Source organism: Apis florea, unplaced genomic scaffold (assembly GCF_048593485.1).
Source record: "Apis florea isolate Af1SG1 unplaced genomic scaffold, ASM4859348v1 contig_3170_pilon, whole genome shotgun sequence".
Taxonomy (NCBI): domain Eukaryota; kingdom Metazoa; phylum Arthropoda; class Insecta; order Hymenoptera; family Apidae; genus Apis; species Apis florea.
This window is the reverse complement of record NW_028256714.1, coordinates 6,857,556-6,871,249: the sequence shown is the minus strand read 5'-3', so window position 1 is coordinate 6,871,249 and position 13,694 is coordinate 6,857,556. Positions and strand designations below refer to the sequence as shown.

General features: G+C 25.9%; 1 protein-coding gene across 1 annotated transcript; it reads left to right on the top strand.

The window, feature by feature from the left end:
* The first annotated feature begins 3,350 nt into the window (after nucleotides 1-3,350).
* LOC116414252 (uncharacterized) lies at nucleotides 3,351-3,773 on the top strand. Its single transcript, XM_031915992.2, has one exon. It carries the CDS (start codon nucleotides 3,351-3,353, stop codon nucleotides 3,771-3,773), a length of 423 nt encoding a protein of 140 aa, XP_031771852.2.
* The last annotated feature ends 9,921 nt before the right edge of the window (nucleotides 3,774-13,694 follow it).

The window sequence follows — 13,694 nt, the reverse complement described above, 5'->3', positions numbered from 1 at the left end:
TTTTGTCTCATAAAATCTAATTTCTTATATTATATTATATTATATTTACTATAATTTTAATATATTGTATTATAAAATATTAATTTTAGAAACTGTTTATTCGAAATATTATTTGAAATACTATTTTTTTATATTTCAATAAAATACTTATTTCAAAATAATATATTTATATAAATTATTGATATGAAAATAAATGATTTGAAATATTATTTAAATACTGTTGCAAAAAAAAAAAGTTTATTCGGTAAATCCTGCATTATTCTTAAGAAATAAAAAAAAAACATTAATTTATATTTGCCTATTATTTATTTTCTCCAGTTCTAATAAATCTATCTATATATGAACAAATATTACGATTATGCGTTCTCATAGAGTATCATTTTCTTTTCTTTTCGTAAAATTTCTAATGCGTTATAGTATAGAATATTCGTATATATGTATATGCATATGTATGCAGAATACTTCACGAATTAACATCTTACACGAGTATACAAATAAGCCATTTGGTTACATGTACCAATCTATCTTTTGAAGCTTACTACATCTGTTTTAAATAGTCTCTCGTCTTCTATGCGTACAACAAACACGCAAGCACGCCGATGTACAGCTATATATGTTATATCTACTTTCTCTTTTTCGTTATCACAGTTATTCTCTCTCCATTTCTCTCTTACTTTTCAACTCAATTGGCAACTCTAAAAATAATGCAGAATATGATCTCTATTCGTTAATAGCGATTTATATTTTTATATAATTGGTACTCACTTTTCTTGTTATACTTTTTTTATTATAGTAATCCAAAATAAATGTAAATAAGTTCTCTTGGTTTTTTAATACAATTGTCAAAGGTATCATAGTGAATGAAATATTGTAAAAATTTTATTTCGTAGTAGTTGTTTTATTTAATTATTAAAAAGTTTATTAACTTAATCTAATCAACGATCATTACAAATCATAAAGTCAGAAATTAAATTTTTGTTTGATCAATTTATTTATATAATTCTAAGTTTAATTTTAAGTTAAAATTAAAGAAAAGTTCATGTAACTTAATTGTTAGTCGATTTGTCTTTTTAATCTGGTGTAAAATTAACCTAAAAGCTTAAACTTAAACTTTTTCGAAGAAAAAGAAAAGTTTTTGTTAATAACTTTTTAATGAACAATGATAAATAAAATCTGTACAATCTGTTACTAAGAATGATAACTGATATATTGAAAAATCATCAAGATTGGACGGTGAAAATTCAATATCACGAAAGAATTCGATACAATAAAAATATAGAAATTTAATATCAATTTTTCCTCCTTTTTTCTTCATCGCAAAAAAATTTGATTTATATACACAGTAAATATAGTTTAAATAAATCTAATAATAAATTATTATTTACCAGGTTACATATTTTATTTTATTTATTTTATCTTGCATACTATTAATTGACAATAAAAGATAAATTACAAAATGATGAATGAATCTTTGTTGTTTAATTATAAATTTAATAAACAATAAGTTAATTTAAATTAACATATTTGTTTATATTAGTATACTAATTAATTGCTAACTTAATTTAATTTAATTAAAATAACACAATTAAATTATGTTACTATTTTTCTTCAAATAATTATTTCAGCTCCACAATAGCCGTTATTCAAAATTAAGGGCTAAGAATCTTATCTAAAGATAGATCTCATTTATTTCCATCGATATTTGTAATAGATTTCACAAATGAGCGTTGAAAATAGTGCAAACCTCATCATTACATTATTTATATATATGGAAATTGAAATTCATTTCCAAATGAAATTTCGATTCTAATGAGATATATAACGTTAGTAATAACATATTCATGATTATGTACATTACGTATACTATTATTAGATTATTTTTATAATCGTATAATGATTTATAAAAAGATATTTCTGATTATTACACGAATATATGATAAAATGTACGACTGACGATATAAAAAAAAAAAAGAAAAAAAAACACGCACAAGATGTAATCAATTTTCCATGTAACTGGGTCAAGCGATAACTTTAAAACGATAAAGGTAAAAAAAAAAAAAATATTTCATTGAGCAAACTGAAATCGTTACAAATGGTTTATTACAAGATATAGTTTTTACTTTGAAAATGAAAAATAATAAAACAATTTGAAAGATCGCTACTTACTTTTCAAAATATGAAATTCGTTAGAAAAGAGATGAATTTCATCTTATTTCAATAAATTTTAACAATAATTTTTATCAACAAAGTTCAAAAACGAATTTTATAATTAATTTATACGTTCAATCATTGGATCTTGCAAGACCAATGATGTGTTGGTCACTCATTTATTTATAAAATAATTCTCATTTCATTCAAAGACGTAATAAATAAACAAATAAAATATATAAAATCGTTATGTAAAAATGTAACAATTTTTTATAATCCAAATGAGGGATGTATTTTACGAATAAATCAAATGTGATACAGTGCCATTCACTTTCTAAAAACTGATATCGTTCATTTCAAAAAAATTTCTTTTTAAAAAAATCACAATTTCACGTAAAACATATACAAAATATACAAAATTGGCACATAATTTAAAATTTGATTATTTCAATTACCTGTTCATTAATTTAATCGATAACGTGATGGACATTTATTTGGAAAAATTGTTCGTTACAACTCATTCGTGTTCCACAGGTAATATTGATTAATTCAGATGAGAGAGTTAATAGAGTAATATTCGAAATGGTGGTCAAACTTCACTCAGATCGTTAAATGTTTTCTTCTTTCGGACGCGTAAACAAGAACTTTGAAATGAAAAACGGTTGGAAATTCCATTTGAAAATATTTAAACTATCCGCTAAATTACTAGACTTAATGTTTGCAATTGCAAATGAGTATATGTAATGACTAGCTGAAATTTCGTTTGACTACACTTCGATGGTTTAGAAATACAAACGAAAGCTAATCGAGAGATTTTAAGTATTGCAAATGTTGTAAATAATGTTTAAAATTATTTGAATAATATTTAAAACTATACGAAAGACGATACAATTATTTTTCTATTTGACCAATGCATATGAATAAAAATAGAAATAAAATTATCACTTAACATTACAGTACTTGCTTTAAAAATGTGCATAATAAATGCAACAATATGTAACAATACATCTACAATAAAAATTTCTATGTAAAATATCTTATGTATACATAAGGATATCAATTATGTATTAATACTCGAATATGATTGGTCAAAGAGGTGGACCGGAACGGGGCTCCACCCCTTTACCCTTCGTGACGAGGGTATATAAACGCCGATTTTTCTACCAGATTGTTAATCGTGTTTTTGCATTGATAAAAGCAAAATGGAGTTCTTCAGGAATTTTCTAGATTCTATTGGGGTGCTGGAACCTGTTAAGGTAGATTTTATTTCTCAACTTCCTTTGGAAGTATCGCAATTAATTCTTCGCGATTTAGATCCGGAATCTCTCCTGTGTGTCGCACAAGTATCTCGAAGATGGTTGCGAATTTGTAAGTCTGACAAAATTTTGAAACAGACTGCGAGGCGCCATAAAAGAGAAACGAGCAGAATGAGGAAACAAATTTTTGGAGAAGATTCAAGAAATGAATCGTTAAGACGGAAATTGAGGAAAGATAGAAACGTAGCATCCACCAGATTCGAAGCAGCTGTTGTGTTTGGTAAAGTTGCTCCAAGGATACCACAATCAAGAAATGTAAAAAAAAGTAATTCCTTAGTTATAAGAACTCAAAAATGTATTAGAATGTAGTGTAATAGAATAATAGTTGATTTATATTGTTATATTGTATTTAATTATGATTATGTATATGTAATAGCAAATAAATAAAATTCTTAGTTTGATTAAGTAATTTTAACATCTTGGTTCCAAGAAAATAAATAAAAGCTATGTTAGATTATTGATTTTGCTTATTGTACTATTATCATACAAGAATATCATCATTAAGAAATGTAAAAAGAAATTCCTTAGCTATAAGAACTCAAAAATGTATTAGAATGTAATAAAATAATAATTCATTTATATTATTATATTGTATTTAATTATGACTATATATATATGTAATAGCAAATAAATAAAATTCTTAGTTTGATTAAGTAATTTTGACATCTTGGTTCCAAGAAAATAAATAAAAGCTATATATTAGATATTATATGTTAGATTCAGATTATTAATTTTGCTTATTGTACAATTCATTTCATTTCATGTTTCTTTTCTTCCAGAGTATTCATCGTTAATCGGTTTAAAACTGAATAATAATGAGAATGATTATAATATACTTATATACATTGAATATTTATTAACATTTATCTGGTGACTTTAAAAATTTGATTTTGTATTTACTTTGATTTTAAGATTCTGACTTCAAGATTGTATGAATAAAACTCTTTGGTCAAATTCTAAATTCTAACTTTTCTCCCTATAAAGTTTTTTAATAAGTCGAATTCTTTCTTTTATCATTCTCAACGTAATATTTTCTGAAATAAGCATCGAGTCACTCTTTCGTAAGAAGAATGTGGGTAAGTTGATATATTTTGTGGAAAAATCCATTAGATGAATGTACTGGCTTGAAAATTGTCATTCCTTAGAAACTGTAAAATTTATTTTACACGATTCTTGAAATGTACAAACAGATCATAGTTAAAGATTAAAAGATATTCATTATTCAATTTTACATATATAAATTATATCGAAGTCTCTATCATCTGAGTGTTGATATTCATAAAAATAACAAATATTATTTCTCAAAAATTGTAATCTTTATGATTATGTCATAAATCTTTTCAACTGTGATTATATAACATTTGTTGAATAAATTTATTTTATAAAAACTTTTTAACTCTTATTTTAACAATTATATTACTAATTATTTATTTATTCTTAAGTATTAAATAATTTAAAATTTAGTTTTTATTTTAGAAAATATATTGATGATAAGAAAAATGTATATATAGTAAAAACACAATGGTGTCCCAATAGAAACCATACAATTGTATTATTTTATTACACAATAGCGCATTGTATTAGAATTTTTCGAAAAATGAAAAATTGTAAATTCGATTTTTATCTTAGAATTTAAAATCATATTAACATGATAATAATTAAATTTTATAAAATCAGATATATTCGAGGTATCATTCAAGCTATCAGGATCAATATCGAACTTTGTTCCCAAAAATTAATTTAATTGTTCTTTGAGTTATGAAACAATTTGTACGATAGATATCCAGAGTAGCCATGTTTTAACAACAGGTGAATATGAATATTCAATTCATTTATTTCTATTACGCATACAGACAATATTGGGATCGATTTGACAAATATAAGTAATTGCGTAATTTAATTTTCTAATAATATAAAGGAAATTTCAATTCGTAACGTAAAGAAAATCAATTTCTCCATTGATTAGGATTTAATATATTTTAATTAAATAAAGAATTGTTTATTTCATTAAATCAAAGGAATAATCTATCGATAGAATCGTCAATATGAATATAATTGTCGTATTTTTGATATGATATAATATAGGACGAAGAACGTTTCCAATGGAATAATTGATAAATTTGTTTATTTTAAAGTATATGTAGATTAAAGTGAATATCAATGGAAGAAAAATATCGTTTATGATAAATAAATATTTATTACTTAACAATTGGAATTCTCTCAAAATGCGTTTCCATTAAAATATATCTGCTTGAAAATCAAGTACATCAATCAAACGGACATTCTTGTTTTCCATCCACTGCAAATAGTCGCGATTTATGAGTGGATAACGATGAAACGACGTGAAATAATTTGTGGAATACGTGTAGATGCGAAATAAAAATATATATTTATATTATAAGAATCACAGTTTTATAATATGCAATTTGGATTAATAATGCAATATGAATTGCAAATAAGATTAAAATTAAACTATTGTTTAAATAGAAAATATATTCATAGAGCGTACATTTGAAGTACCGAGGCTAAAACAAACACAAAAATCGATTAAACTTATTTATTAAGTCATAAGTATTTATATACGAGAGGGAGATAAAGTATGAGACAGAGTACTGCTTCATTTTATGCAAATTTAAATTGCTTATATCTTAATAAATAAGCATAGTAATAAACAAACAATCTTATCAACTCTTGTTTTTGTTCTCGTTTGGATTTCTTCGAATTGATCTCCTGAAAGATATCCTGATGAACGTACAAATAGCCCTATTTATATAACGAACATATCCAAGGAAAAATTTTTTGATATTTATATAAAAAAAGATGAATCAACAAAAATATTCTTATGTAAAATAATATTTTCACAAAAATACATTCCAAAAAGAAAAAAAAATTCGAAAATTCTATCTGTATTCTTGTCAAAAAAAAAAAAAAATATGAAATATAATAAATATTTGAAAAATTAAAAAAAATAAAAATTTTGTTTTCTTCTCTTCCATTTTATTTTTTCCAAATAATAAACACAGCGAAAATTCGAATACGAATTTATGTGAAAGGGAAAACTGTTGAAATCTTCTTCAATTAGATAGCTAGGTATTTTCTTTTTTTATGATTGCACGCAATACCATTAAAGTCATATATATCAAAAGTAAAATTGCAAATATACACATCAAACGTCGTTTATTTCGTTAAGTCCTCACCACCTTGGTTCGACGTAATTTCCATCAAATCGCGATAGTCTCGCATCCTCTCGGTGAATAATGGTGAAATCAATTTGCGGGTAACGAGACTACAGAGACGTTAAGGTTAATATCTAATCGCTTTCTGGACGCACAGCATTCCTTAGGACTAAATAACCTCGTCTAATCGGCAATCTCAATTTGCGTGTAGAAACGATTGAAGTTTTATCTTATGTGCCCATATTTTGTTCCATTTTACGATCAATTTTCCCTTATATTTTTCTTTTGAATAAAAATTTTTTTTTGATCAATATTAATGACAATGTGTTACAAAACGATAATAAAAGGTGATTAATATTACATCGTGTAAAATCATTTATTATAAAACATTGTAAAAATTTTATGTTTCATGTTATATTATAGGAAGAAGGTGTCATAAAAATGTAATAACGTTAAAAAAATTAATGTTTACTTTTGAAGATGAGCATATGCTTTTTTTTATATTTTTATTATATTAGATGATCTTTTTTATTTTTCATTTATAAAAATATTGCTAGAGTTTTGATCATATCAAAATTTTTTATCGACACAGAAAAATACTGTATCGTAAAATAATCGTAAATATGAAACATATCTAATTACTTTTTTAAGAATTTGACGTTGTACAACGTATTCATATCAATATTAATCAATCTTTCTTTCAATATATATTATATACTAATAGACAAGAAAAAAAAGTTTTACTTTTGAATCTCGATATAATCGATATAACGATATTAATAATTTTTTTTTATATTTATGATATTTTTCGAAAAACAATAGTAATTTTCAATTTGTTAAATGAAATTCTGTATATTTTTTCATATGAATATATGTCAACAAAAATTCATCCATATAGGTATTAACATTATACTATAATATTGCTATCATTTTTTAACTCGAACAATGCACTTATAAAATTTGAATAACTATTACAAACTGAAATAATTATTAATATACATCGATCATTGCATAACATATACCTGTTTAATTTAAATGATATAATTTATCGATTTTAATCAGATAAAAAAAAAAAATAACCAAAGAAACATTATTGATTTCATTAACAGAAGGCAATTGCATTCAAATATAAGTGTTGGACCAAAGGATGTTAAACATTTATTACCACTGAGAATTATTAATTTCAAATTGATTCAATTCCAATGAAACTTTGTAAACGATTGCACAAATGGTGGTTATCGTTTTAATTAAGGAAAATTTATATATAGTACATATTGGAATATTAAAAAACACGTGGAACAACACCTGTAAGCAATATAAAGATAATGGATAATAAAATGAATATTGGCGTGAAGATACGCATACTGACAAATATAAAGCTGAAGCTATTCAAAGTGGAGCATCGAGGGAAGAGGTGAGATTTTTAATTAAATCCGAATAACGCTCGTATTATTCCATCCCATTTTATATTCAATATTTACTTTCATCGAGAGAATTACAAAAGCAGTTATCTACCGCATAATTAACGCGTGCTCGCTGTGTGAAACAGATTTGAACTGAAACTTTTACCTCGTAATAAAGTTGTGAGCGATCCGTTATCGAAACACTAGGGACGAGGAGTTTATTTCTTTTCGAAAGTTGAATTAAAAAAAAAAAAAAAAAAAAAAAAACTCCGCTAGATGGCACCTTAGTCGGTCAGTAGTGAATGATTCTCTTCGCCGTACTTTCCCCCCAAATGATCTATTTTCGCTTTTAACTTTCTTTCTAAGGGCCAAAATTATGCGACCTATTTTCTCACGTTATCGTTCCTTTGATTAATAAAAAAAAAAAAAGGATTCGAGAAAAATTTAAATGAGAGGATCCCTTCGACGGAATTACCCACAGCCATTTAAACTTGTATCAAGTTCTGATTAATATCTGGAGTTCTTTAAATAACATAACGGAGCATGCTCGCAATCAATAAAGGCTAGGTCGTATTTAAACTCGAATCCTTTCTAACTCGGAATAATCACAAGAAAATTATAACCTCAATGCTAGCAATTATTCAAACAAAATTACAACCTCGAATAAAGTTCGTAAAATTGTACGATAAAGGGTCTAATACGTGAATCAATATGAACGAATAATTATTATATACGATACAATGTGTCTCAAGTTTTTGATTGAAATGTGGATAATATTAATTTAATTAAATGTGAAATAAAATAAACATTTTTTAATCTATTTTTTATCTTCCTATAATGAAATATTTAAAAAAACTAAAATTATGACATTTATTTATTAAAATATCAATATTTAATTTTTAATGTTATTCTTCTTATTCAATTTAATCTGATAAATGAAAGATACATAGACATATTTAAAGTTAAAACTGAATAATTTAGAGATGTACGAAAATTTAAAAATTTCAAAAAAGTATCAAATTCAAATTATAATTTGAAAAAAGCTTTGTTATATATGAATGTTAATTGAAAATATTTACAAACAACTGAATGAGTATTTAATAAAGTTTTCAAAATTTTGGAAATAATAATAATATTTATGAGATATTTTCAAGAACAAGATACGATCTGAATATAGTCGAAATTAATGAATATAATTTTGAATGTATGAAAACACTAATAATTTCACATTTGAAGTTATAAATGATTATTAATTAAATTTTGAACGAATAAATAATTTCAAGTAAACATTTAATATTTAAAAATATATGATTTGAATAAAATTTAATAAATACTAATACTCGCGTTTGTTTAGCTTTTGTCTTTAACCATAAAATCATAAAATGTAATCATACATCAAGGATAAGATATTTGTCTATTTTTTGGAAATAATAGGTTAAAAAGTCTAAAAATAGAGTTTTATATAAGAACATTTTAAATAAAATAAATATAATAAAAATAATTAAATAATACAAAATTTTATGATATTAATTAAATTGTTCTAAGTCAATGATTTTTTTCTCTTAAAATTTCTAATAGTACAAATTTAAATTTATCTTGCCAAAAAATTGAAAAATATTTTTGATTATCGATGATATTTAAAAAAATACAATGCTTTTAATTTCTATACAGGATTCTTAACAATATTTACAATGATATTATAGAAAAGAAAGATCAAGATTTTCTTTGTATTTTATAATCAAAAGTAAGATTTATTATTAAAAATATTCAAAAGAAATTTACGAATATAAAAATAAAAAATTCTATATTCTTTATTTTTATAAATCATTTCTTTAAATCATTAAAACTAATTTATTAAAACCATTTTTATCGTATATCGATGTAAATTATATAGAATGTATTAATAAAAATGAAAATATTAAATATAATATTTCAAATAAATAAATCATTATAAACAACATATATATATATATAGCAAAAACTCTAAAACAATTGTATTATCGAATAAAGACAATATACGTTTCAACACATAAATACATATATATAAGTACACGTTTCTTCATTTCTTTCTCTTAAAAAACGTATCAGTTCTAATGAAATAACATTTCTCCATCTTCAACTCACTTAATCCCTACGATTCAATTTGCATTTATATCGTATTAATTTAAAGAACGGCGACGGTACAACAACAAGCTGAACGAGAACGAGAGAGAGAGAGAGAGAGAGAGAAAAATGATGCCGTTCAAAAAAAATCAGGATACAAACCGGTAGACAGAAATAAGAGGATTACAAGAGAGAAGAGGAAGAACGAAATAAAGAAAAAAAAAAAAAGATATTGGATATAGTAAGAGGAGGAAGCAGTTTACCCGTTTTGCCGACTTCAATTTCCCGAATTACGCCGTGAAAGTGCGCGGCGCGGTAAAAGCATCCGCTGTATTCGTGATCCACGAAGCGAGTTAGGATTCCCTTTTTTCTCTCCATCCCCCTCCACCACTATTTTTGTTCATTTCCTTTGAGATACATACCTTGCACACGTCCCTTTACATTTGTATCCATTTACATACATCGTTTCTCGAAGACGACAAGTCCACCAGTTGGAATGCCTTGCAAAAGTATGACCGATGTTTCGACAATGCGGACTACCAATTTCGCCGAGAGATGTCTCTCAAAGCGCGAGGATCACACGAAACGAGAGTATCGGCAAACTCGAATGCTTTATGTTTCGCGGAGATAAGGCCGAGACTAGAAGAATGTTGGCCGCACTTTAGACGTTTGTATTCAAACAAGAGAGTTCGCCGGACGAACGAGAAAGAAACACGTGGCGGCAGAGCTATTACGCAGTTCACGTTACACACAGAGTGACGTAACTGTAGACAAACGCGTTAACTTCGAATAAGTTTCAATAAGCTTCTTTGACTTTGGTCTTTGGCTTCTTGTTTGTAGTAGCTTAGCTCTGTATGCGATCTTACAATTCGTCATTTCCAGTGGGAAATTAATTAATGTCGGGATATATATCATTGCATGAGCATTGCATGAAATTGTATGAAATTTACGAATCGAATTTTTATTCACTTCTTTCATACGATCTTTTTCCTAATCATTGTTATATACATTCTAATCAAACCAATATTATTTTTAATTATATATTGATATATTTTGATATAAAGTTTTCATTTTTATTGAGTAAAGAAGGTTTAAGCTCTGGAAAATGGAAATTCTGGAACTGTAACTACGAATACACACGTGTTTGTTATAAAATTTTAGTAATAATTTATAAAAAGCCATGATAATTTTTTAATGTTATCGAGATCATTCGAATGAATTTAATTTGGTTATTAAAAACAATTTATAAATAAGTATTTTAATAAATATTTACAAAAAAATATCCTCCGATTTTTATGAACTTTTAATATATTGTCAAGGTCATCATATTGAATAATATTTTATTTAATAACTACTCATTGCTTATTAAAAGGTTATTAATTTAACTTAATCTAACTCAAAACCTAACTAATATAAACTGTAAAAGCAAAAATAAATTTGTGAAATCAATTCTCTAATTCTTGATTTGATGTTTAGATTAATTTTCTTAATCTGGCCGCCGTAAAATTCAAACTGGTGACTTTATTAATAAATGTTAAATAGTCAAAATTAAAAATTGCTACTGTAAATAACTACTACAAATACCAATTTATGTTTCTCGATAAAAAGATTTAGATTCTGAGAATAGAATTCGAAAAAAATTACATCTTTGAATGCATATATCATTATTATAGAATTTTTTCAATTGAAAATATATAGTTGATGAATATAATTGAAATTCGAATTGCTAGAATCTGAGTGAAAAAGAATCGATACACAGATGTATGATAATATATTTAATAATACAAATCCAAATTACGATAAAAGTTTGCAACAGACTTGACGACTATTATTCAAAACTCTCCAACTCGGAAGATTCATTCCTTTTATATTTCTACATTATGTTTTTAGCGTCGATTTCCTTGAAATGAAATATTAATGATGATGACATTAATTGAATATACGAAGAGGAAATATGGATAATTGTTCTAAATGATTTTCTCTTATCGACTCCGATCCTATTTCCAATTTTTTTTCTAATTTTAATAAGAAAAACTAATTTAATCAGAATCGTTATTCAGAATTGTTATTTATGTCCTATTAATCTCCAACTACGATCTTTCCAATTAATAGAAATTTACATTCATATAGAAAAATTTCACGAAATATTTTCTTTAAAATACATAATAATTTATAATATTATAAATGTATCTGATACGTAATAAATTAATTCTTTATTTTGTAGATCATAGAATGCATAGATACAATATAAGTTCACATATAAATGGAATTCCAATATAATGGAATCAAATCGACAAAACAATAAAATCGATTCAAAACGTGTACTTATATTTCACTTGTCAAAATAAACAAAATTTTCGATCGAAAAAATTTAAAACGATAATATGTAAAATATATTTGATCGTGTGTGAGATTTCTTGATATCTATTCCTCCCATCAGTACCCTTTTGGAAACAATGGGAACAAAGAGAGGTTGGTCGGTGAACGCGAAGAATGGCCGGTGCGAGGTGGCAACTGCCATATAATTCTCATCAAGGACCCATTGCTTCGAGCAGGGCATCGTAAACCACACACCGCGGAATCGCAATCAAATTGAAAGCATCCCTCAGGTACACACGCAGGATGTACCTTTGACCAGGTTCCATGATGGTGCAGCGGCAACAACAATACGGCTCTGAAGTGTCCACTGCGAATTACGACACGATGAGTCGGTGAAAAGCCAACATTATGACCGCCCCTATGCATTTCTAGAAAAGTTTCTTCCTTCCCTTACGTGCTATGATGCTGCGTTTATTAACCTTTCTGGTATTCGTTGAACGTCACTCGCAAATATAAAAATCTTTTTTTTTTTTACGTAAAAATTTTAAATCGTTGAATTGATTATTCAAATGGGGGAGGATTAAAAGGAACATTTAGCTCTTTTCTTTTTGGTTTCGTAATATCGATGTTGTGTTAATCTTCAAATGAGGAATATTTTGTTTCGAAAAAGAAAAATATTTGTTATCCTATTTTTTTCAGTTTCATAAGAATTTTATGCAATTCGTCAGGTAAACGTTCTTATTTCTTCCAATTGAAAATTCTATAGAATCTAATGATCTCCAAACAATTAATCTTCCTCAATTTATCCGCCATTGAGAACTATTCTCACGCTTGTACCACATAATTTTTTTAACAAGAAATTTTCTATATATGCTACATAGAATATATTGTCAACTTTTTATAAAAAGAAAAATAAATCATCATTATTCGCAAGATCCATTCCATCTATTATTATTCCATCATCCCATTACATCTCATCTCTAAAAGATTTCGTATCCGTTATCATTATATTGGATAGTATTCGACTCTGTCTATTCACCAAGAGTCGTGATACTCGTCGAAATATTGATGTTAATCTAAAGGAAATGATTCGACGAGAGGCCAAAAATATATAGATATAATTGTCTACAAATCTTCCTTTTAACGAAAGTAGCATTTTATACGAGTAGTAACGAGTTGGCATTTCCCCGTTAAAGGGAGAGCTTGCACACCAGCACGATGCGGAAGAC